Source organism: Stigmatopora nigra, chromosome 17, assembly GCF_051989575.1.
Source record: "Stigmatopora nigra isolate UIUO_SnigA chromosome 17, RoL_Snig_1.1, whole genome shotgun sequence".
Lineage (NCBI taxonomy): Eukaryota > Metazoa > Chordata > Actinopteri > Syngnathiformes > Syngnathidae > Stigmatopora > Stigmatopora nigra.
This window is the reverse complement of record NC_135524.1, coordinates 8848019-8873483: the sequence shown is the minus strand read 5'-3', so window position 1 is coordinate 8873483 and position 25465 is coordinate 8848019. Positions and strand designations below refer to the sequence as shown.

Genomic DNA, 25465 nt, shown 5'->3' with positions numbered 1-25465 from the left:
GAAGATCTTAAACTACACTCAGTACTTGCAAAACTACCATCACCGTATATATTTCCTTTTTCCTCACCAAGCACTACTCCACATGACATAACTGTTTTTCATACATCAAACATTAGTCTATTCTGTGTGAACACTCACCTACTGTGCAATGGCGGTCGGTGTAAGGCACTTAACCATGCAGGCTATCTCATTATCCGAGCAGGTGAAAATTAGAGCAACTGTGTTTACAGCAATTGTCTCCCGCCAATTCCTTCAAAGACTATAATTACCGGTTTAAACATGAAGGTGGTGGATAAGGGAAAACAAATTAGAATTGGAAAAACTGTTGAAATTATCTTTTGTTTTCCTTTTTAGATTCAAATCACACCGAGACATCAAACGTGGGGTTGAACTGAATGTAAATGTGTATGGAAAAATTTCCCATAGCTGAGAGAACAAATGTTTGTCAAGCAACTGGTGTGCTTGGTTGTCCTAATATGATGCAAATAGACCTTTTTAAATGTGTATTTACTGATTGGAAATTAAATTAAATTTTCTGAATTGTGCATGTATTTTCGGGTCGGGTCGGGCTGGGTTTGGGTTTAATATCTTATCTCTACCACTGACTCTGTCACTGAAATTATACACATTGGAGCAATATTCCCCCTTACTGTTCCAGAGGTCTACCTTGATTGAATCACCCAAAACTCACTTTTGTGATGCCAACTCTTTATACGGCAACAGTAAAATGGAGTGGTGTCAAGATTTCTTCTCTTGCAGGAGATTTTTGTTGCCGTGTTAATAACAGGGCTTTCTGGATTTTTTTTTGTTGCAAGTTCACCTCCATTACTGTCTTTTTTTTGTAAACTGTCCCTGAGGCAAAACGACGACCTTTTGAAGGCATCTCATCTCAGCAAAGAAGCTAGAAATACTGAATGTGGCATAGCAATGAGTTCACACTGATGCTGAGTTGAAAATGGAAGCCGTGCAAAGATTGCTCAACTACAAACACTGTCATTGCTCACATTCTTGCCCATAGTCCTTGAGAGACTGACATCTGCCACGGTGAATGACTGAATTTCAAACAAGTGGCATGTTAACTTCAGCAATGCTGGATGCTGATATTAGAACACTTAATAATTATTAACTTATAATTTTGCGTAATTGTCTTTCAACATAATACAACTTATACATTGATCCCTTATATGGAAAAGAATATCAAAAGGTTCAGTCAAATTCTGCCTTAGATTGTAGTAGGCTAACAGTAATTAATTTTAAATATTAAATGAAGATTTCAATATTAACAAAATGTGACACATTGTATGGATGTTTAAAGATACCCAAGGGTTGTGAGAATGTGCACTCTCATTCCAATATTATGGGATGGCTTTGAAAAGGCACTATTTTCCTTTTACTCTTATAAAGAGTTTGACAAAAAAGAATTCTGAGCATTTTTGGAGTGCAGTTCAAATCTAAGATAATGGGATATTTGCTCTTGCCACTTTTTAAAAATCAACGCACATGCGTGACAAACCTTGTGTTCAAAAATGATAACATGGTAAGAGGATAACTTCATTATACAGAATATGTACATGGACAAAGTAAGTCGCAGTCTATCAAATCACAATGTTGACACAAAAAATGTTGACTTCATTGTAGTTTTTGTGTTCAACAAACCTGTGTTGGTTTTTGGCCTGTAAGCGGTTAGTACATCGGCCTCATAGTTCTGAGATCGAGCATTCAATCCGAGGTTTGGACCATCCTGGGTGGAGTTTTCATGTTCTCCCTGCGCTTGTGTGGGTTTTCTCCAGGTACTCCGGGTTTCTCCCACATTCCCTAAACATGTACGGTAGGCTGCTTGAACACTCATTTACAAATTGCCCCTAGGTATGAGTGTAAGCGTCAATAGTTGACCGTCTCCTTGTCTTTCACCTGGTGGCTGTAGTTGGCTGGTATAGGCTCCAGCACCCCCTGTGATCCGAGTGTGAATAAGCGGTGCAGAAAATGAATGTATAGATTTGTATGTATAACATGCCAGAAGCAGAATGGCATGCATATTATTTTTTTTCCTCTTTTTAAATTATTTTATTTTAAAAGGTCAAAGTAAAAAAAAGACTTAGGTTTGTAGGTTATTTCTGCCTTTCATTTGCTGAACAAGCTAAAGGCATGCTCTACTTGGGGACTATTTCTTCTTTCTTTTTGCTTCAAGCTGTTAACATTTCATGATTGTTGTCTTGGTGTGAGAAAGACCAACTGTGCTTTTTATCCTTCATGGCCCTTGCAACGCAAGTGAGCATATAAAACCAAGCTGGAACTCAGTTGTGGTCCTGGGAGCCACATTGTGCCTCAGATGAGTTGTAAAATCACAAGTTGGCATTGGATCTCTGGCTTTTAGCACTTTATCTGTATGGACTTTTCATTCAATCATTCATTTATTCATTCATTCATTCATTTTCAACACTGCTTGTGCTTGTCAGGATCACAAGATGCCAGAGGCTATCCCAGACGATGGTGGGTTGGCAGAGATCAGATTTTAAAATGTATATTGAGTAATAACTGTTGGCTGTCATTGACAGTGATAGACGTCCAAACATCTTGTCGTTCACTTAAGGTGTTTAGACATTTATTGTCGGCAATGGCAGTGAAACATGGGCACTCAATGCTCGCCTTCACAAGCGTAATGGATTTGATGTTTTTAACTGTCAATGGCAGTGACAGAGTTACTACAAACACGGAAAATAATCCTCAGCTACATTGAAAAATACATATTTAATACCATACTATACATTTACAATTACACTCGTCAAATAAACTTTCTAAAACAAAGAGAAAAATGTTCAGTATGAAAATAAAATTGAAAAAAAATCATCGAGAGCTCAATTCATCACATGCATGCATATACACATCACAGGCAATTGGGACATCTCTACAAACATTAGCAATTGAGCAAAAGCTGCTATTCAACAATGCAGTTGCATATCCTGCCACACTCCCTCAGAATTTTTGGACAATTGAGTAGTCGCGTTAGCCAAAGATTCGAAATTCACTCAAAGTAACGTAAAGTTATAGTTATTACTATGACATCACTGGCTGCTAAAATGGGATGAACTGAACCTCCGTTAATGGCATTAGGGAAGCATGGCGAGCGCAAAGTTTAAAAAAATAGTAGCATCAATATTAAAGCCACATGATTGGAAAGGTGTGGAGAAAAAGTAACATCTTTGATCCAGAAAATACGGTAAGCACGATCACTTAAAACACAATAAATATATCCGCCTATAACGAGTGGCCCTTCACACATCTGTGTTCAGAAGAGGTCGTTATCATTGCGGGGAGAGCTTTTGCGGTTGCCAGTTTGGACGGAGATGATACGGGCTGCTTAGATATTGATCTGTTTCTCATCAACAGAGTGCTTTTCTCTTAAGAGCTCGCTCAGCTTGCCGGACACCCAAACACGTGATACGAATACTAAAGTGTTTTGGAACAAATGTGCGTGTGTACCTGCTGATAGAGAACAATCAAGAGAGGAAGCATAAGCGTACTCATTATGAGCGCAGCATGGGGACACGGATGTAAGCCAAGAGTTCAGACTAAGGTTTTAACAAACTGATAGTCACATTTTATTTTCCCCTTTTCCTACTTCATGGGTTAAAATCCTGGAGATCTCTGTGTTAACAAAACATCCACAGCAGTTATTAAGTAACACAGATCACATGTAAGATTAAAACAATTACAAAAGTTATTATGAACAAATTGTGTTAGGTTAAAATGTTCAAAGCTGCCTCGTGGTGTAGAGTTTCTCTCGCATGACTTCGAAGTGGGTAGTCGAGGGTTCGATTCCTGCTGATACCGACCGGTATGATTGGGACTGCGGTTGTTTGTTTGTTTCTCTGTGTGCCACGGCTGACTGGCGACCAGTCTAGGGTGTCGTCTGCCTTTCGCCCAAAGACGGCTGGGTTTGGCTCCAGCAATCCCGCAACCTTTTCATAGAAGTATAAGCGATGAATGAATAAAATGTTCAACCCAAACGGATTATAAACACCTAACTAAGTAATTCATATATTTTGAAAGTGTACTGCCATTGATGAGTTTATAGACATGGAGGCCACTTCTTACCTTTCGTTGTCAATGGCAGTTAAACCTGATCACTCAATTCCAGCCTTTTCAATTTAAATATATTCGATGTTTATTAATGTCAATGCCGTGAAAGAGTTAAACAAGCAGTTTCCAATGGGCAGGTGTGATTGAGCTTTAATGCTTAAAACCGTTCTGTTAAAATCATCCTAGGAAACACTTTTAGATGAAAGATATCTTTCTGAGTCAATAAAGGTTTAAGGTGTCATGTGGAGCATTTTGATGAAACTGACTGTCAGAATTGCCATTAGACATTCACAAATTCACGCTCAAATATAGAGGAAAATAGTCTTCTGGATTGTGACATGCAAGGAGATTGACCGTTGAGACAGCTTCCCCACGTCTTTTCTGTTGTTTTATTACATTCGAGGTCCCAGATGACATGGACGTCAGGTGAGACACCTGAGCGTGTTTATCTGCATGCACATGTGTATTGAGTCTAATACAAACTAAAACACAATAGTCAAAACATATGAGGACCGAAACGTCAGGAATTCCTGTGGAGTGTCCGTGTTGGAGGGCAGATGCTGCATGTACAGTTTCCAGAGCAGATTCCCACCACTCCAAGGTGTTTTGGCTCCTATTTGTTTAGTCCAAACAAGTATTCCAGGACCAAAGTGTAAACTTCGTTCAAGCAAATATGATAATAGTAATAATGAACTATGCAGGAGCAAAGCATTCTTTAACAGCAAGACCAAGCTTATTCTTTGTTGCAAGTAAATCTATAATAATATGTAATACAAGCCCTGAGACTGACCTTTGCTCAACGTGCTGAATTAAACTAAAGGATCCTATTCTTTTGTTATATTTGCCGTCAGGATTTGTGTGATGTGTTTTTCTTAGCTGCAGATGTAGTAGATCCATAAGTTAGACTCTTGAGAGTTTTAACGGGTTAGGGGGCCAAATAACGACAACCCGCGGCTTGCTACTCCTCGTTAGCAGTTATGGTCAACCATAGGCCGAGACATTTGATCTTCTTACTGCACGATTATATGCTAATTTTGATACCATAAATGTTTCAATGTGAACACACAAAACAGTACATCTTCAATAGCACCAAGAGATGAAGGAAATTATTCCATGAAAGGAGAAAGGGCAAACAAGTTGGCATCTCGATGATTAACAGCTAGCGCTCCAACCAGTTGCGGAGTTCAAATTGGAAGTGGAAATAAATGGTCATCAGGAATAGAAACAAACTTTATCATCATTCAAGCAAACAAACCACAGAAGTTTATGACTTTTAAATTGATCTTGGTCTGACCTGGATTTGAACCCAGGACTCCCACTGTGACATTCTAACCACTCACCCACAGGACCGTGCCTCTCCCATTCAACAAATGTTAAATGCAGAGGACATTGTTTCATTCAACTTCTAAACAGATTTTCCTCACAAGGTTTGCAGGAAGGGGGTGCTGGAGCCTATCCCAGGTAACTACAGGCACCAGGCAGGGGACACCCTGGTGGCCACAAATTCACCCTCACACTCCTACTCATACCAAGCCCACCATGAATTTGTTTAGGATGTGGTAGCAAAGCAAACTCAAGGAGAAAACACAAACACCAGACAGCTGGATCCCACCTGGGATCAAACCCTTATCCCCAGAACTGTGAGCCCTACCACTAACTACTCGGCTGCCGGGCCATGCACATGACAACCTTTATAAAAGGAAAGCTCTTTGACTACTGAAAGTCCCACGACATTTTTGGAATATGTTCTTATGCACTACTTTAATACCCAACAACAATCATCTCACCTTTGCAGCAATGTGTTGACACTTTGAAAGTCTAGCATTTAGATTTTTGACAGCTGCCATGTTGGCCTTTGGGAACTGGCCATGACTGTGTGGGTGACATTGAGGGGTGAAAGGAGGCACTATCCTGATATCGCATCTACGTTCATCACATGATAGCAAGGCCTTAAAGCAGAGATGGGCAATTCGGTCCTCAAGGGCCACTGTGGGTGTAGGTTTTTGTAGCAACTGATCCAACACAGACAGTTTAACCAACAAACAAGAAGCACCTTAATGCAATCCACTGATTTCACTTGTAGGACACCAGATTGGTAAAAAAAGGTGTCCTCTTTATGGGTTGGAAGGATCACAATACATTATTAAATAAATCAAACTCAAACTGTCCAAAAGCCCCCAAAACACCCTGAAACACTGTCTAAATTAATTAAGTATTTAACGTTTGTGGAAATTATGAAAAACAACAACCAAGAATGATTTATTTAGCCATTAAAATTAATAAGGGCGGTCCAGTGGATGACTGGTTAGGATGTTGGCCTCGCAGTTCGAGGTTCTGGCCTCTTGCTCGATGAATGTTGTTATCAGGACTTAACACTGGAAACTGTAGACCAGTGGTTGCCAAGTCCGGTTTTCCAGAGATCCTATCCAGTCTGTTCTCCATATCTCCCTCCTCTACCACACCTGAATCAACTCATCAGCAAGCTGTCCAGAAGCTTCACACCGATCGCAATTATTTGATTCAGGTGTGTTGCGCCACCGCTGCTCTAGACCTTAACAAAAGTGAGGCTGAAAAACACAACCATCATCTGAAAACACAAACTCTTATGTGTTCCTGTAATTATTTATTGTTTTAACAAGAAATAACTATTCAACTAGAACATTGTGGGTTTGATTGTCAGTTCTACCTGATGTTACATAAAAAAAATAGCAATCAGTTGACTCTGAGCCATCAGTGTGTGTGAATTGGGTAATTTTTTGAACGTGCTTTTAAGACCTTGGAATGTAATTTCCCGTTAAGGGCATTGAAATTGTGCATTAGTTTCTACTCAAAAGGAGGAAATGAAAGACAGTCTATATTTTCCTTTTATCCTCTATTGATAGCATCGTACTTGCCTATACAACACCATTTAATCCAAATTATGATTTGTGGAGGAAACAACCTTGAAAGAAAATTATTTCTTTTTCACTATGGATTCAAACCGGACAAAAAACATCACAGAAATTAGATACACTGGATGAAACCTCAATAGATAAACTCTAACCATTTGCTGTGACAATGTCAACTTTTGCTACTGATTTGATAGAGTAAAGGCTGGACAATTGGTTAGCGTTTTGGCCTCACAGTTCTGGGGTCGACAGTTTGATCCCAAGTGAGTCATGACTGTGTAGAGTTTGCATGTTCTCCTCGAGCTTCTATGGGTTTTCTCTGGGTACTATGGCTTCCTCTCACATCCAAAACACATGCATGGTAGGCTGGTTGAACATTCTAAATTGCCCCTAGGTATGAGTGTGAGCGTGAATGGTTATGGGTCTCTTTGCGCCCTGCGATTGGCCAGCACCCAATCCAAAGTCTCCCCACCTAGTGGCCATAGTTAGCCGGGAAAGGCACCAGCACCACCGGGAACAGTGCGCTTCCTGTGAGCCAGGACAAACCAGGCGTTTCTGTTCTATACCGTTAAGCACTTCATTCTAGTTTGCTAGTGTGGATCTCTCCTTCGGTGGTTCCAGCCAGCATGCTGTATTATGGCTGTGCCAGAAGCATATGACTTGTTGTGCCTTCTATGAACTACATGGATACTTGTTACATACAGCTTCAACACGTTTTATCATCTGTGCTTTCAACCATTGAGGAAATTCCTGGGACAAGTTGCATGTTATGTGGAAAAACTGCCAAACCTGCTTTTAAATGCAGAGAAAACAGAATTATAATTTGTTCTCTGATGGTAAAGTATCAGCCCACTATCATAAAGTCACTCTTAGACGCTTTATAAGGATCATGCCTTTTTTAATATGTCAATCTCCGTATTCTTCTCCAATACATTTTTTATAGCTACCATTAATATTATACATGTCTTTCATAATCAGCTGTTTCTGTACTAGTCTATCTTTCTTGGCAGGCGAGTCGTTATTGCAGTACTTTGAAGACAAGAAACCGTCCTCCATTCTTTCTATTGCCAAACCAATTTCTGACAACTCTCAACAATGAATGTATTACCATAAGATGGTGATGGATGGTCGATAATGGATTATCATTGCAATGCAATTTTCTTTATTTACTAAAAGATTCCAAATTGTCCTGATGTTAAAATATATATCTCGAACGGTCAGCTAAAAATTCTGAATCCCTTATCAAGAAAAATTGCATTTGGACACACCTGTAGAATTAAAGTCAACTAAGGGTGTATTCATACCAGGAAAGTCATTCACCTTCTAGACCAAAACACTATTGGTCCAGACTTTTTTGGTGTCTTTCCTTTTCACATAAACATCGTTCAATCTTTGAACAAAATGGTCTGACGGACCCTCAGAAATCGTTTGGGTCTGCCGAACCACACCAGCATCTTCTCCCATCATCGGAACCAATTCACCTCCAAGTTGTGATCGGTTGACAGCTCCAGGTGTCCTGGTGCCAAGTGCATATTGACACTCTTACGCTTGAAGATGGTGTTCTTAATGTCAATTCACGGTGAGCGCAGTAGTCTAACAGTACATCATCGCTGGTGCACAAACTTAAGGTTTAATGGATATTATCGGCGCATCATTTTTTTACGAGGAAATTCCTCTTCTTCATCTGCGCTGAGTGCAATTCAGCGTAGAAGCGCTGTTTTCATCTCCTGTCTTCCACTTGCGAGTTTCACTGTGGATTTTGACATTTTTACTAATTTTTTTATACTTAAAAAAAAAAACGTGATGTACTGAAGCCGTGGATGTTGAAGCTGTGAACCATCACAGTACATAGAATTTAATTAAATGCAAGATTGGACACAAATATTAATATGCCACATTGTGTATTTGGCAGTGAAAAGTTGCTTTGGCTTGCTCTGCTTTCTAATGGGGGTGGAAAAAAACAAAGAAACTTTGGTTGAATCTCATAGTTGCAAATTTGTGTTTCTTTCTTTTTTGTGCCTCCTTTTTTAACCTAGTAAGTAAATCTGGACCCTCATTGAACATTGAGGTTTGCATTATTTAAAAGCATTGTATTGAGTTTCTTACTGCGTAACTTTGACACAGTGGTTGTTTGAGTCATTTTAAAGGGTAGAAACTGAGGGAGGGAAGATGCGAGTCACATTGATAAGTTCTCTGAGATAATCTAAACTGTTAAATGGGTCTGCATCGTAAAGTGTTGCCTTCGATTAGCCCTCCGGGTGATCTGATTGTGACTGTGCACCTGTTCTCTTCACTGCATTTAGCAGCATTTGGTTGAAGAGAGCACGTCTCGTAGCTCATCCCAGCTAAGTAACCTACGGCTCTATTGTGAGTCCCCACACCACCATTCACCTCCTGTCTCCCCGACGACATATAATGCGAACTGCGGACACGGGCGATGGGTTGAACTGGAATAAAAAGGCCATTCATGTCCCTAGTGTGTCTTTAAGGGACAAAGCTTTCGTGGGCGAGCTTCGTTGCCGGGTAACCCCCAGTAGGCTCACGTGATATGGAATGAGCAGAGGGAAACTGCAAGAAATCATATAAAGCTGCTCAAAGTCTTCCCGAGTTTGACCTAAGTGATGCCCAATGGGCTCTCTGCAAAAAACCCACGGACTGTCTAAAGGTCACTCCATCTTTTTAAATAATGGCGTTACTCTTCATATCGTACATTTTACTTGGACTACTTACCCCCCTAAAATAAAAGTCAATGGTGTAGTAGCCTTTGTAAATCCATGACAATGACACGTCAATTAAAAGATTTTTAAGATAAAGAGACTCCTCATAAATTCTTGAATATATACGTATAGGTAGCATATTCCTTTAAAAAAATCTGTCTTTAATGCTGTCCTCAAGGGCCCTAATGTGTACAGCATATACAATTTAACTAATGAGGTTTCTGCCAAAACATGGAGCACCTGACTGCAATCAACTCAATACACTTAAAAGACACCAGATTGGTGAAAATGTGTCATCTTGTTTGGTTGGGATGCAATCCCTCTGTGGCTTTTTGTGGAATAGTTTGGAGACCCCGTTCCAAAATGTATTTACATTCGATGTGTTTTTAATATGCCCATTGACAATCCAGCTTGATGATATAATATGCATGGATGCTTAGTATATGGTGCAATTATTCAAAGTCACTCGAAAACCAGTTATCCGGATACTATCGATTCTAGTTGAATTTCAAAAAGAAAACAACAACCTAAAGCAGTGGATGGAAGTGACTAATATCTGGTATATGATAAAACTTACTTTGTTCTTTGGTCATCGCACTTAAAGTTCCTCATTTCTCTGAAAGGGAAAATATGATTACACACATCGATCATTGCAAAAAATAGTTGCAAAAAATAGTTGCAAAAAATAGTTGCCTAGCAATGAAAGATTAGGTGTGCCTCGTTATTACGGAGCCTGTTTAACCTTCTGTTGAGGATTGGACTCTCTCGTCCACCTAGGTACTCTTGTGGGGTCAGGGTGCATTTGATGGGCTCTTACTAGTGATTACGGCTCCGTTGTGTTTCCATTGAGAAATATTGACTTAAGTATGATACCAGCAATTGACATGTTAAAATGCCCTTGGTCCAACAATCTTAAGTGAAAATATGAAGTCTTTTCTGTGGTGTAAGTGTAGTCTTGAATTACTTTGATATATGTTGAAAATGTCAGAGGTTAGAACTTTGCCAATGGAATTTTGAGCCTTATTTCACATTATGAGTTACAGCTAACCGGAAAAATAAATTGATTTAAGGCCAGAAAACAAAAAAAAATCTTATCTCTGTATTTGTCCATTAATAGTAAGAATATTTCCCTGTGAAACCAATGAGGCAGAGTGTAATTAGGTAAAATTACAGCAACAAAACAGGTGAATCTCAGAATTAGTATTATTACTATTATTTTGACATCATGAAGTGTACCTTATGTGGTAGGTTTTACACAGCGTATCAAAACATATGGGGCCCCAAAATTATTTTTAAATGCTAATTCAGTATGTGAAAATATATTCAGTTTATGACACTATCTTAATTGAAAATATGTAATAGAATTATACTGCAGCCGCCAGCCATTCTTATTTGTCTCAAAAACAAGCTTCTCTGACATCAAGGTCCAGACTTCCCTTCTAACTTCATTAAAGTCAAAGCCAAGACCAATTCAATCCATAAAACCATTAGTATTCTTAACCCACATTATTTAGCGGTAGGTGAAAATGACACATTAGAATCTAACCATTTCGGCTACTTAGAAAAAAGGAAAAGGACAATTTCGCCCTATCTCAGATTTCTGAGTATTCAAGAGCACTAGTGATAAAGGCATTTAATTTAATTGAATAATCTTTGGAAATTTGCTAAAAACCGCATGAAAGAAATCCAATCGGACTGAGCCTTTTTTTCTCTTTATCCAACAACAACAACAACACACACACACAAAAGCCATTTTTTGTTACATTAGAATAAGGCTCTTGAGGAGTCTTATTATCATCAAAGCATTAAAAAGTTCAAAGATATAAGAAGCAGCCTGGCGGACCTGTAGTTAGTGCACGGGCCTCACAGTTCTGGAATTATGCGTTTCATCCCAGGTCGTTTCTCAGTTTGGCTTGTGTGGGTTTTCTTCGGGTAGTCCATTTTCCTTCCAAATCCAAAAAAACACGCAGGGTAGGCTGTTTAGACATTGTAAATTCCCACTGTGATTAGCTGCCCACCAATTCAGGGTGCCCCCTGCTTGGTACCCACAATTTGCTGGGATAGGCTCCAGCAACCCTTGTGAGGATAATTGGTATGGAAAATGAATGAATGAATGATGTAAGAACTCACTTAACAGTCAGTATTCAGTTTGTATTTTGTTTGAAACAGGAAGATTGTTCGAAAACTAATTACAAAACTATATTTCCTTCAGATTTGACCACTCACAGATTGATTGTAGAGGTTTGATTGTTGTCCCTGTGTGCTCTACGACCGAATGGCAACCAGTCTAGGTTGTACTAGTCAGCATTTCGCCCAAAGTCAGCTGGGATAGGCTCTGGAAAACCCTGTAACCCTTACAAGGTGAATAAATTAATGATTATACTTGTTTTAAGACAATAAAATCATTCAATTTGAAAAGATAAGCAAATTATTCAAGCTCTAGGTTTTTGTTTTAATTCAAGGCACTGCTTTACAGACGTTTTGGTTCAAATTCAAATGGTGTGACTGAATTCTGAAAGCTTATTCCCTCTCATGAACAAAACAATCATGATACCAATGAGAAAACTCATTTAATTGCTTTTCTGGTATTGAAGCCGATATCAATGCTAATAGGAAAATACATCAAATTCCAATTTCCTAGTCAGCTTCATATTATTTCCAGTATAAACATATGGCACACACACAGTGAGCAATGAACCAAGGTTGTGTTGTACACAAGAACACACGACTTAATTGTTGAGTGAGTGTGAGCAGTGTAGGCTTTCTTTCATCAAATGTTCGTGCCATTCAATTTCGATAACCTTTGCTCTCCATGCTTGCTTCCGTGTGCTCACCTTGCTCATGCAGAACCAAATCTGTTTGGCAAATATGTTATCATGAGGACAACTTCAAATGTTTGATCAGAGAGTCCTCGCTAGTGAAAATGTCCACATGGCAGAAGATAAGGACTGGATGAATTGAGAATGGGGAAACCAAGATGAGACGATTATATATCGACTTTGGTCACAAGGGAGGAGAACAGGTGATTGGTTTTGGAGCTAAACACACCTCCCCTGGGCATATACAAGTTATTTTCTGAAGACTCATGACGTTTTTAAGGGGTCACCATATATTTTAAAATATGTAAAAATAATAATGAAAACTTTTTCAAAATTATATACTGAATGAGTCGACGTCCATCCATTCCTGAGACGCAGTAATTAGTACGTAGTAAGTAATAGACACGTACCCTGTATGCACAATGTTATACAAAAAGCACCCTGCATTATTATTTTTCCATACAATTTAATATACTAAATCACACTAATGTATATAATTGACAGAAAATGTTCAGATACCTTTTCTTTTTCCCGTCCTTGTTATTGTGTATTCCTTAAATGGTTATAATCAAGTCCATCTTTTGAGCGGACAAATGATTTCAAAGTAATTCTCCAAAGAATATTCTTTCAGGCCAAACTCTTTTTTCAAATTCACTGTTAAATGAATGAAAAGAAAATTACAATCAACCAACCGCAGGTGTTTCTCTGGACAGTACACAGACTTTTAAGTTAATGTTAACCCTCAGTATATAAATCCTTAGATAGCCTCAAGGTTTAGAGGTTCACTCACCTGACTTTGAAATGGACAGACTTGGGCTTGATTCCCACTTTTGCCCAAAGACAGCTGGGTGAGTCTGCAGCAATCCCCACTTCCCTTTTGGGAATGGGCGGTATAGAAGATGAATTAATTTTGGAGTTTGGTTCAAATTGGGGGAAAAATACATTTGGATGAGCTCTTTTCCCCTCCTTATTACTGTTCCGAATTAGCGGTTCGAAACTCGGTATCGGCAGATGCACCAAATCAGCTGATTTTCGGACTGAACTCACATGCAAAATAAAAATGCCATTGGGACATCCTTAGTGGGTATAGTAAATTGGAATGTACATACATTCTTTCGGCACTTGTTAATGTCACTCACAAATGTTTGTCATGCTTGAGCTCTATGAAATTGGAGCAGCATACTCCTTACACTCTTCTGTCTATGTAGTGGTGTGTTTTCAGTATCCAGCAATTCTCTGCTCATATAGATTTTACAACCTAGATTTATCACAGGAGGTTAACTTATCTCCACAAATCGTTTCCTTTTTCATTTGTAGAAGCAGTCCGACAGCATACATGATTTACAAGTACTGACACGAAATCCAAGGATCTCTTGCAGCAGCAAAATGCACTAGCTGTGTGTGTAGCCTGTGTTTATTATAATCACCGTTCAAGTGATTTAAAAAAAAAAGACCAACTTTGGCCTCAGTAGGGTCGCAGGGGGTGCTGGAGCCTATCCCAGAGGCAGAGGACATCCTGAATTGGTGGCTAGCCGATCACCAGGCACAAGAAGACTGACAACCATGCACACTCACACCCACACGAAGGGGCAATTTACAGTGTCCAATCATCCTACAATCCAGGTTTTTGGAATGTGGGAGGAAACTGGAATTCTCAGAGCAAACCCACACAGGCCCGAAAAGTGCAAACTCCACACAGGTGGATGTGACTTGGATTTGAACCCACTATGCCAGAGCTGTGATTCCAACGCGCTAACCACTCACCCCACCCGGCCGCCTACTCTGACTGAATTAATGTCTTTTTAATACCTGGTTACAAGTTCCCATGTGACTTGAAGTTTTTAGGAGTAGTGGTGCGGCATGGCCTCGGGGGGTGAAGTAGTCAGGTTTTTTCTGCACATTAAAGTTAGTGGACTATTGCTGTGCAATTGACGTTAATTCAATCCAGTAAATATACAAATATGTTCGACTAATTAGATATTCATACTCCACTTATTTAGTGTTTTATTGTCGAAATATGTATGGTTTAGCTCATAGTGGTATGTTTGTATGAAAGCTTTACAAAAGACCAAATGTGGAAAAATAGAAGGAAGCCAAGGAAAGAACTTCAAAGAGTCACAAATTGTGGTGTTTGCTCTCTGTCTTTAACTGAATATTGTCACGTGTATTGAGGAGAGAACAAGACATATTGAAATGACTTATAAACAAATGGTGGCTGCCTGACAGCAGACAAAAAGAGGAGCAAATCAGTAAATATCTTTTCTTTAATGCATTGCCATAGTTAAAAAAAATATTATTTGTTGTACTCGGGTCCTTTTCTTACTTTTTACAATCAGGTATTTTAAATTATTTCAAATGCATTTATCGCTCTTGTGAAATGAAAGTGCAATTCTTTCCCGTTCGAGGAAATACTTTGGTATTTAATTTTGTATTCACATTTACTAATGCACTTTTGATAGTTTTGTCAGCCCGGTGTAGCAAGTGGTTGCTGTGTCGGCCTTACAGATGCTGGGGTCCTGGGTTCAAATCCAGATCGGTCCACCTGTGTGGAGTTTGCATGTTCTCCCTGGGCCTGCGAGGGATTCCTCTGGGTACTCTGATTTTCCTCCCACTTCACAAAAACATCCATGGTAGGCCGATTGGAAACTCTAAATTGCCCGTAGGTATGAGTGTGTGTGTGTGTGTGTGTGTGTGTGTGTGTGTGTGTGTGTGTGTGTGTGTGAGAATGATTGTCTGTCTTCTTGTGCCCTGTTATCAGCTGGCCACGGATTCAGGGTGTCCCCCGCCTCTGGCCCGGAGTCAGCTGGAATAGCCTCCAGCACCCCCCGTTACCCCATTGAGGGATAAAGCATTTCAGAAAATGAGATGAAACTTTTAAAAGTTCAATATTTCCTCCAAAGTTGGAAAAAAAAGTAATTGCCAGCACAGATCTTTTCTTCTTTGTTTGGTATTTTATACAATTATTCTGCAATGCATTTAATATTTAACAGACTACTTCATTATGTATTACTTAAATAAATAGCTCCAGCCTAGTCTCAAAGCGCTTTGAGTGTCTGAAAGGTGAAAAGGATCTATCAAAGAAGCCCAGTCACTCATCAAGTCTCTTTCTCTCTTGCACTCAGCTCCGCACACTCGCATTGTACTAAATAATGTTTCATTTTAGTATTAAACATCATTACCACTAGTTATTTGTTCCACTGTCAGTAGGCTGAAATACAACCAATAGAAATGTTTTCCATTGTAATATCCAGTTTTTTTTCAGAATGGGAACAAATTAATTTGTATTGAGTTCATTTGTATGGCAAACATTGATTTGAGATACGAGTCAATCGACATAAGACCTCGGTCCCGGAATGCATTAAGCTCGTATCTCAAGGTATGACTCTAAAGGCATTTCAATGGATGTTACATATATTGTATTTTTAAGACTGTAGTCACACCTGAGTATTAGTCCCGCTAGACAAAGAATGGCCATTGAAAGGAAAAATAATACTCAAGTCACACTGGAGTGTAAATTGCACTTTTGGTGGACCGTTTTTAAGTTATCCGAAAGCAAAGAACAAACATTATACGTTAAAGTAATCATAAAATAGGGAACAACAGAAAACAATCAACACAATCAATTAATGCTAGGTATTAACAGAGTTTGAGATAATCATGGCCTAAAAAACATAACATGCCAGTAAAAGTGAAAAAAAATAAAGACATGTACATTTCAGAGCAAACCAAACTATAAAAAGAAAATATAGCACTAGAATACAGACATACATGTGTTCTTCCACTTATTGAAACAATGGAGCAGTAGATAACGTCTCTGGTTTCTGTCTTTCGTTTCTTTTAGTGGTGGACGCCAAGACCATCCTGGAAGGCCTACAGAGGTACAACGCTGTGCCAATCTATCTCCCTGTCAGCTACCGGATCCTTAATGCTGAGTCAGCTTTCTTCCTACAGGAGGCAAACCAGGATTTAATGAGGAATTCTAGCCTGCAGGCTCGCACGGAGTCCTTCTTTATCCACCAGGCTCGGCAAATGCCTTTTGTCAATGCAAGCTACGGGCCGCTGTCTGTGCAGCAGCCTGTCCCACTAGAGATGCTTCAGACGCAACCAGGGCCGTTTGATATGCCCGCTTCATCATCAGGTCCAACATCTGCGTCCCTCTCCCAGCTTTTCACATTTAACTGGAAGGTTCATACTTACATCATTAATGAAAGGGTCCACCCCAGCTGGCCCAAAGTCCAAGTGTTGTTCTATATCGCAGGGAGGGACTGGGATGATTACAGTGCGATCCAAAAGCTACCCTGCATTCGAATGTTCGCCTTCCATGAGACTCAAGAGGTGCGGGGGACATGTCGGCTGAAAGGGGAGCTGGGTATTTGCGTTGCTGAGCTGGAACCTCTCGCTAGCTGGTTCAGCCCTCCGACCGTCAGGCCTGGTAGGCAGAAGGTATCAGACCAGGCCCAAGGAACTCCTGTGGAGCTTTACTACATAGTTCAAACTACCAACACTGAGGAATGCAATGCTGAGGACTCACGAAGAGGCAGTTCTATTCGCACGGAGCAGTATGGTCCTCGAGGCTATTCTGCTGGTCACGTACCAATGCAACGCATCGGGAGCGTGAGGCTTTTTCAGCCATTATCGGAACTCAAACTGGACGGCAACTTTTTGGTCATGACGCCCTCCAAACCCATCCGACAGAGAGAAACTCTTTCAGCTTTTTTAGCTTTGTCTACCCTTTCTTCAGTGCAGATCTTCACTCTCAGGTAAGCAGTTCATATACAGTAACAATGTGCATAATATTTCTGTTTCAAAACAATTTTGAGTCTCATCAGGGTTTGCATGCTGTGGGTTAATCAGTGAGGGTTCACTGAAAAAAGTCCTTGAGTCCAATTTCTCTTTACAAGTGCTTTTGGTGTCCTTTATACCTGAAATCAGCTTTTTCTAATGTCTCATCTCCAAGAAAGAAAACAGACTTGAAGCATCTGTAGCATCATTTGTGTAATAACTTTGCCGTATGGACGACGGAGCCAACTTGGCGGCTTTCTCGTATCTCGAATAATTTGTCTCGTTTCTAGAGATAATTATTTGCTCGAAATTTTACTCGTATCTTGAAATGCTCGTATGTCGGGGTGCTCATATATTGAGGTATCACTGTATATGAAATGGTGTTGTTGTATGAGAGAATGACGGATGTAGTGAATAATGGCTGTGACTCTTGGAGACAGGGCTAAAATAATTAGGTAGTGAAATTCCACTATTTGTAGAGGTGAGATACAACAAAGACTACACAGATTTTAATGCCACACATTTGAGTTACAATGTTAATTATATTTTCATGAAGCGGTGAAGGTCTGGCCTGGGTTAGTGTAACAAAGAAGGAATACTGCAAATATGACAACAGTAGTAAACATCTAATGTTTTGTGATCTTTATTTGTGACATTAAATCATTTCACATAAAAAAGTGACACTAAGTCTAGACTAGTCCAACCCACAGTTTTAATGGATGAAAAACTACTTATCCTTCAAATACAATTTTGGGTTAGACTCTACTTAGTGCCATTTTCCTAATTAGTGTTATCTAACTTTCACTCCAAAAGCTAAATGAGTAGGAGAAATGTTACGAAATCATATTTTCCCTTTCAATTATGTGACACAGAGTTGACCATTTTGCAGTAAGTAACCAATGAACTGCAAAGTAGTATCACTAGCACCAGCTTTTAAAAGATGCCATTGGTGCCCTGCATAGGGCCCAAAAATGTTACAAAGAATAACCTGTTCTGGAAATGGATTTTTGACCGTTTTTTTCTCTGTGATTTATCTGAATTATCAGCAATGGGCAATGGATTAGTGTGTGGCATGAGAGATTAGAATATGTATGTATGATAAGCTTTTGATTTGACACACAGCACTTGATCAGAGGCGAAGTTGCCATGACGCCACAAGTGTACTGCCTGACATCTGTTTTTTTGGCCCATTTACATACTGAGCAGCCAAGATGTTCATTCCTTTTACTTTTTAATCCCAGCTCAAACAGATAAATGTATTTGATGAAAATGGCCCTATACCTGGGGCCACCTCATGGTGGTGAGGTTCACTGGCTTCAGTTCTGTGCGGGAAAACACGGGCTCGATTCCCACCGGTGGTGGTCTGATTGTGAGTCCGAATGGTTGTTTTTTTTTTATCTCTGTGTGCCCTATGGTTGACTAGCGACCAGTCTAGGGTGTAGTCTGCTTTTCACCCAAACTTGGTTAGGATAGGCTCCAGCAACCCTTTCAGAGCTGATTTTCTTATGATGAAATCACAAAGTGAACTGGTTGGTACTGATGCGGTAAAGAATATATTGTCAAATGTGTCATTTATTTAGAAATCAAATCTTTCAGATCCCTTTTAAAGAGCCTTTAAAATTATTGTTACGTAACACAACTGTAGACCGCTGCATAGAGTCCTTTTTATAATGTAACCCTTTTTTAAACTTTCTTGAACAGGAAAATGAGAATGTAACTTTCCATATAAAATTAAAAGCTTGTATGTGCTACATGCCTTTATTTACACCTAATCTGTTTGTTTGAATTGTTAAACCCAAGCTGCCAATTGAGATATTTTGTAACATTTTGAGAACATTTGCATGAAAAGGGAAAAAGTAATTTATGGGTTTATTTCTTTTTAAAAAGTACAGGATGTCCTCAAATAAGGACCCTTGGTTAAAATGGGTTAATTTAATTATAAAAAGTGACGTACAGAAAAGGCCTACAAATGAACAAACAGCTTTATTTAAACACAAAGAGCATGCCAAAATATGTATGGAATATAAGTATGGAAAAGTACAACAAAGGTAGCACGACGTAGTCGGCGAGTATCCTATAGAAAAGGCACTTACTGGCGAAAAATTCAACCATAAGGTGTCGTGAAAACTATGCGCAATAATAAAGTACAATAAAAACAGCACGGCTGAGTCGGTGAGTAAACTAAGGAATGCAAAGTACCAAAATAAGCACAAGAAGAAATACAAGCATTTGAATTAAGGCAAGAAAACTCGGGAGCAATATCGGGCACACACAGCAGTATGCAAAATACAATAGTCTGGCAGCCATTGGTCGTGACACGACTCCTTAAACAATGAGTACTCCTAATGCACAACAGGTGGTCAGCTTCGGCCATCAGGTGCTGGAAAAGACGGAAAAGGAAAAAGTTAGAGCAGGACAAAAACTTGACAAGAAGAAATACAAAAATAGAAGAAAAATACTTATTTAGACACATACGTTACGTGAACATAATGATGCTGTCATAATATAATTATCGCATTTAATGTCAGGTAAACATGTTTATTATGAATCCCACCCTTCCAAGATTAAATGACTGTAAATGGTAGTGAACAAGTTAAGAGATACCAGTAAGAAAAGAATCATACCTCTAGTATAGTCAATATATACATTATCGGCAATATTATTTTCATATATATAAATAAATGTGTGTGTATTTGTACATGTAATATTGCGGATAATAGACCACGATAATCGAAAAACCGCGAAGTAGGATCACCCCTTTTATTAATACCACACTGGGTTTTCGCGCCTATACCGGCTGAGTGGTTTGCGCGTCGGCCTCATGGCGTTCTGGTTCAAATCCAGGTCGGTCCACCTGTGTGGAGTGTGTTGTTTGTTCTCCCGGGCCTACCTGGGTTTTCTGTGGGTACTCTGGTTCTCACCCACTAGTCAAAAACATGCATGTAGGCTGATTGGACACTCTAAATTGCCCCTGGGTATGAGTGTGAATGGTTGTCTGTCTCCTTGTGATCTGTTATAGGCTCCAGCCCCCTTCGCGACCCTAGTGAAGATAAAGCGGTTCAACACCAAGCTGCTGTCAATGATCCATCGAGCCTTTTCTCGTATGAAAATTGATTCAATAAGACTTGAATTGCTTTGTGTTGTTTGATGCAAATGATAGCATATGTAATACATCCATTGGGCTTCCTGTACGCCTGAGATCCAAATCATGAAAGATGAATCCTTTCACATCCTCAAAGTGGTGCTGTGACACGGGGCCTCTGCAATTTGTCAACCCTGGGTGAGCAAGAAATCTGCCAAAAGATCCTCACTGCGTTTTCGCTCACTTAAATAACGATGAACTCTATTTAGTAGTAGGGTTCACCATCCACTGGGACTTGAAGTAAGGTGTTTTCCATTCACGCTTTCTTGTCGGTATCATGTTTCATTTTTCCCTTGAGGATAGCCAAGACTTCAAATGCAACCAAAACTATCTCATTAGCAGCGTAAACATTACACTTCAAAGTATTTGAAGATTGCATACTATTCTGTGAAGTACAGTCGTACCTCTACTTACGAAATCAATTACTTCCAGAACTTTTTTCGTAACTTGAAAATTTAGTACGTAGAGCAGTACTTTATATATGTAAATTCTCTAATTCATTCCATGGTCATTACACAACTACCAACTAGACTAGACCCTTTAAAATTGGTCAAAGTCTCCCAATTTTGTACGAAAGATGAGAGAAACAAAAAATGAGAGAAAATCACAAGAAAATAATGTATTAATGTCTTGAAATAAATAACAAGCATATAACATATCCGTGCTGAAACGCAGGGACAAGAGGAAGCTAATGGTAGGTAACAGAAAGAGAGAGCACACAAAAATACAAACACATGAACACTTCTCATAAACACAACATTTTTTAATTTAAACAACAATATTAACAACATTAATCAACAACATACATTAACATTTTATGATTTTCACCCATTTTATTTGTCGCTACTGGTTCTTACCTGTTTGGATTTAACTTGCCCTTCTGCAGTGCTGGTTGCCGAATTTTAAAAAGAATTCATAGAGGATTACCTTTGACGACTTTTAATAATGTTTTAACTGAGATCCATGCTCATAATCCAAAGCACTGTTTATTTACACACTAATTTGGATTTTGTTAGATTTAGAAATGTTAATGTAATCTATTAACTATGAAACCAAAATTTAACAGTATAAATGGCCATATTGAGATTTTTTTGCTTTGTCTGATCTACATTATCAGCGATATTTTAAGGGATTACTGTATTTGCCTGAGCGAGGGAACGAAACATGTCAGCTAACAAAACGATCTAAAAACACCAGTCTGTTTTAAACGAATTAGTCCAAACAGGGTTTGTTCTTGTTTTTTTTTTTTTTTTTTTTTTTAAGCATAAGGACAGTGGACCTTGTTGATTATGGCTGGCTTTACCATGAAGCCAGCCAGCAGCATCACCACACATGTGATCCGTATGAACCCTGGCATTTTCAGTTCATATTGGAATAGGAATGTCCGAGAAGGCATTCTCTTCCAAAAAACTTGCTGCCTGTTCCAGCCGGGGCCGGGTTGTGGGGCAGACCTCGCTTGCCGCCAGCATGCGGCGCCGAATCGCTAGCCGACGCCATCCCGCATGTCCCGCGGGATTGCAAGCCGACACCGCCCGCATGCACCGCCAGCATGCAATGCCGGCCTACGCCGCCCTGCACGCACCCCCAGATCACCAGTCGACGCCGCGAACATGCATTGCCGGTCGGCTGGCTGTGAAATTAAACTCTTCACTAATTAAACACTTCGCTCCTCTGCGCCGTCCAACCGTCATTTTGCCGACCAGGGAGCTCTATTTTCGGACAAGTTCAATGACGTCAGCCCACCGCCTGGACTAAAATCATATCTCAACTTCCATCTTGCTCCGCCACGGCCTCCCGCCATCGTCGCCGGCCAAAGTACTCTATTTTGGGACAAGGCCGATGGCTTCCACTGTAATGTCACCCAGAACTTGCACTTGGAAATACTATTTCTAGGAAAGAAACAGAGATAGGTACCACTGAGCATTTCAGCAGCCCCTGCTGTCAGACAGAATTCGACCATTCATCACACAAAGCTGAATGGTAAAGAAAATGACTCCGACTGTGTTTTGAAACAGGGAACCACGATATAGCGTTCTCAAAAGGGTTGCAGGGGTTGCTGGAGCCTAACCCAACTGTTTTCGGGTGAAAGGCAGACTACACCTTGGACTGTTCGGCAGTCGGTCGTAGGACACAAAGAGAGACACAACCACTCTCACAGGCAATGAACCCAGAGGCAAGAAATCAAACCCAGACTGTCCGCATCAAAGAACAACTACTGCATCATTTTTGTCATTTTGCAAGTATAAAAAGAAAGCTAACAACTATAACTCATGGAGCTCAAATCCCCTTGATGATATATACATGTTCAAAAGCTAATGTCTTCGGATGTGGATTCTACAATGATGTCTTTCAGCGTTGTCATTTGTTAAGTTTTCCCTTTTTCACAAGATTTCAATTTGTTGTATTTAATGAGTTTGGAGCTTGCATGGGTTTGACCATGGACGTCGTATTTTACAAGTTGCTGCAGCATGTTTTTCCCAGCAGGGAAGACATCATTAACTATTTACAGTATGTTGTCTGGACCCTCTCCCATCACTAACCAATTATCTCTTCACTCCTACTGATGCATCTCCTCCTCTTCCACTGTGTTACGTGTGATAAATTAATATTATGAAGGGAAGACCTAGTTAAGGTTATTGGCCCTGCTCCACTTGCACATCGTTTGTTTTTTACTTATGGGTCCATGTATTAGTAATACATAGCATATTGAATTACAAATTTAACAGAATAGGCTGCTCCTTAAAATCCTAGCCATCTTTTTCTTCGGGGCGCCGTCTTCTTTCCTCTTTGAGTTGAGTGGGTGGTGCCTGCCCACTGCGTGTGAATTTGTTTGTTGTTGTTATTTATGCACTACGTGGTGAAAGCTTTAAATCTCATTATACTTGTATAATGACAATAAGAGTATTCAATTATATGACATTTTTTTGATTATGGATATTTGTGGAAAATACCGCAATGCACTCAATCTACCCCATTCTATCCCATCTTGCCCCCGGCCAGAGGTGTCTCGATGCCCGCCCGGCTGATCGCAGGGCACAAGGAGACCGACCGCCATTCACACTCCTACTTAGGGGAAATGCATGCATGTTTTTAGAATGTGGGAGGAAACCGGAGTACCCGGTAAAACCCAAGCAGGAGAACATGCAAACTCCACACAGGTGGATCGAGTTGGAATCTGAAATCAGGACCCCAGAGCTGTGAGGCTGATGCGCTAACAACTCAAGCCGCCGGGCCCTATATATTAAAAGATTTAAGTAATATTGAATGTCAAAGTCATAAAATCATGTGATTTAAAAACGTTACATTACTTATTTTTACATCACTCAGAGCGGACGTTGTTCAGGGTCCACAGACATCAGCTTTTGTTGAAATGGAGTCGGTATGAATGAAGTTTTCCAATCCAATCCGGGCCTGAGGCGGGGGGCACCCTGAATCGGACAACGATTATCTCTCACACTCACACCTAGGGGCGATATAGAGTGTCCAATCTCAGTACCATGCATGTTTTTGGAACATGGGAGGAAACTGGAGTACCCGGAGGAAACCCATGCAGGCCTGGCGAGAACATGCATACTCCGCACAGATGGACATGACCTGGATTTCAACCTAGAACCACAGAGCTGCGAGGCTGTCGCGCTAACTACTCGCGCCACTGGAATACTTTTTGGGGTTTATTTGATCTCTCATCTCAAAAAAGGTTGGGAAACACTGCTTTGGGCAACAAGTTGAGCGGGACGAGGTATCGGAACCTTCTAGTTGTGAAATAGTATGTATTTGTTCCTCACCTAAGAAATGTATCCAAGATATTTTCCATTCAGTGATAGTTTTGTAGTCAAACCTATAATATAAAAAAAGGTATGATCACATATGAATCCCTTGCCATCACCTACACTGGAATACTACTAGCACAGTTGGACAAAAGGCCATTTCATTAGTAATTTTCTCTTTGGCTTACTGGCTAATTATATTAATTTGATCTCATCTAAATAAATGTAACTACTCCATCTGAACAGAAAACTGCCCACACATCCACCCACATTTGCAGGCATGTTTGTACACATTCAGCATAGTGACACTCCAATTCATTACATGCTCGGACCTGCTCCGTGCCAACTGTAAAGTCACAGCGTGTTTGTCATGCTAAAGGCTCCCAGCGGAATCTGTAATTCCCCACTCCGTGCCTCATTAGCCTCGGAGAGAATGGCGTAACAGGTTGGGAAGGGTTCCCTAAGCTATTCCTCATTCGACATGCAAATGAAAACACAATTTCCTCCTGAACAAATTAACTGGCTTTTCAAACGATAAATTTCCCCAGCTGTACTGTAATTTCTGACTAAACAATTCAACATGTTTCCACATAGTCACCCTAGGGAGGGGAGGGGTTTTCTGATGAATTCAAATGAATAGCTAATATTGGACTACTGAAGGTACAAGGTAATTCTTCCTGTGCTAGAGTGTATCAGGCAATACTATGAAGGTTTTTCGTTAAGTGAGCTCTACATTAATCAGACTTTAGTATGAATTGATTAGATAAAGAGGTCGAGAAAAAATGTTTTCCTTACATATTTCAAAAACATACATTTAAAGCTAATTCAAGGATTTCTGTTGCCAATGATTATTTCACTAGAGCTGCTTTCAGACATAAATGACACAAAATGCCACACTGATGAAGATGAAACACCAAATCAAAAGTGAATGGTGGCTTTTGAGATAGTCATGAGCCAGGACGCATGTGGTGGCACTTACTCGGCTGCTCCCACACTAGTTGTTTTTAATGTTTAATGATAGCGACAGTATTTTGTTGATGTACAATTTTCCCATGTCCATAATGTAATAATGATGACCTGGGAATGATCTGGAGTTGTAACCAGTTTTGTTTTATTTAGCTACTAAAACAAATGATGAGTGGAGCACGGTGGGGATGAGAGTATCAGGTCCGCTTTACAGTTTTGAGACCGAGTGTTCCGGTGCGTTCTGACCTTCCTGTGCGAAGAGTGCATGTTCTCCAAGTACCTATGCGAGTTTTCTCCATGTGAT

At 39.9% G+C, this 25465-nt stretch overlaps 1 protein-coding gene across 3 annotated transcripts in view; it reads left to right on the top strand.

The window, feature by feature from the left end:
* Positions 1–25465, top strand: part of LOC144211003 (transmembrane protein 132C) — a 117940-nt gene that overhangs the window by 34558 nt on the left and 57917 nt on the right. For 2 of the 3 annotated variants that reach the window (XM_077737977.1, XM_077737978.1), the window contains exon 3: positions 16346–17264. In XM_077737977.1, the coding sequence (XP_077594103.1) occupies positions 16346–17264 (919 nt within the window). The remainder of the gene's footprint in view (positions 1–16345; positions 17265–25465) is intronic. The other variant, XM_077737979.1, reaches the window with a different exon arrangement.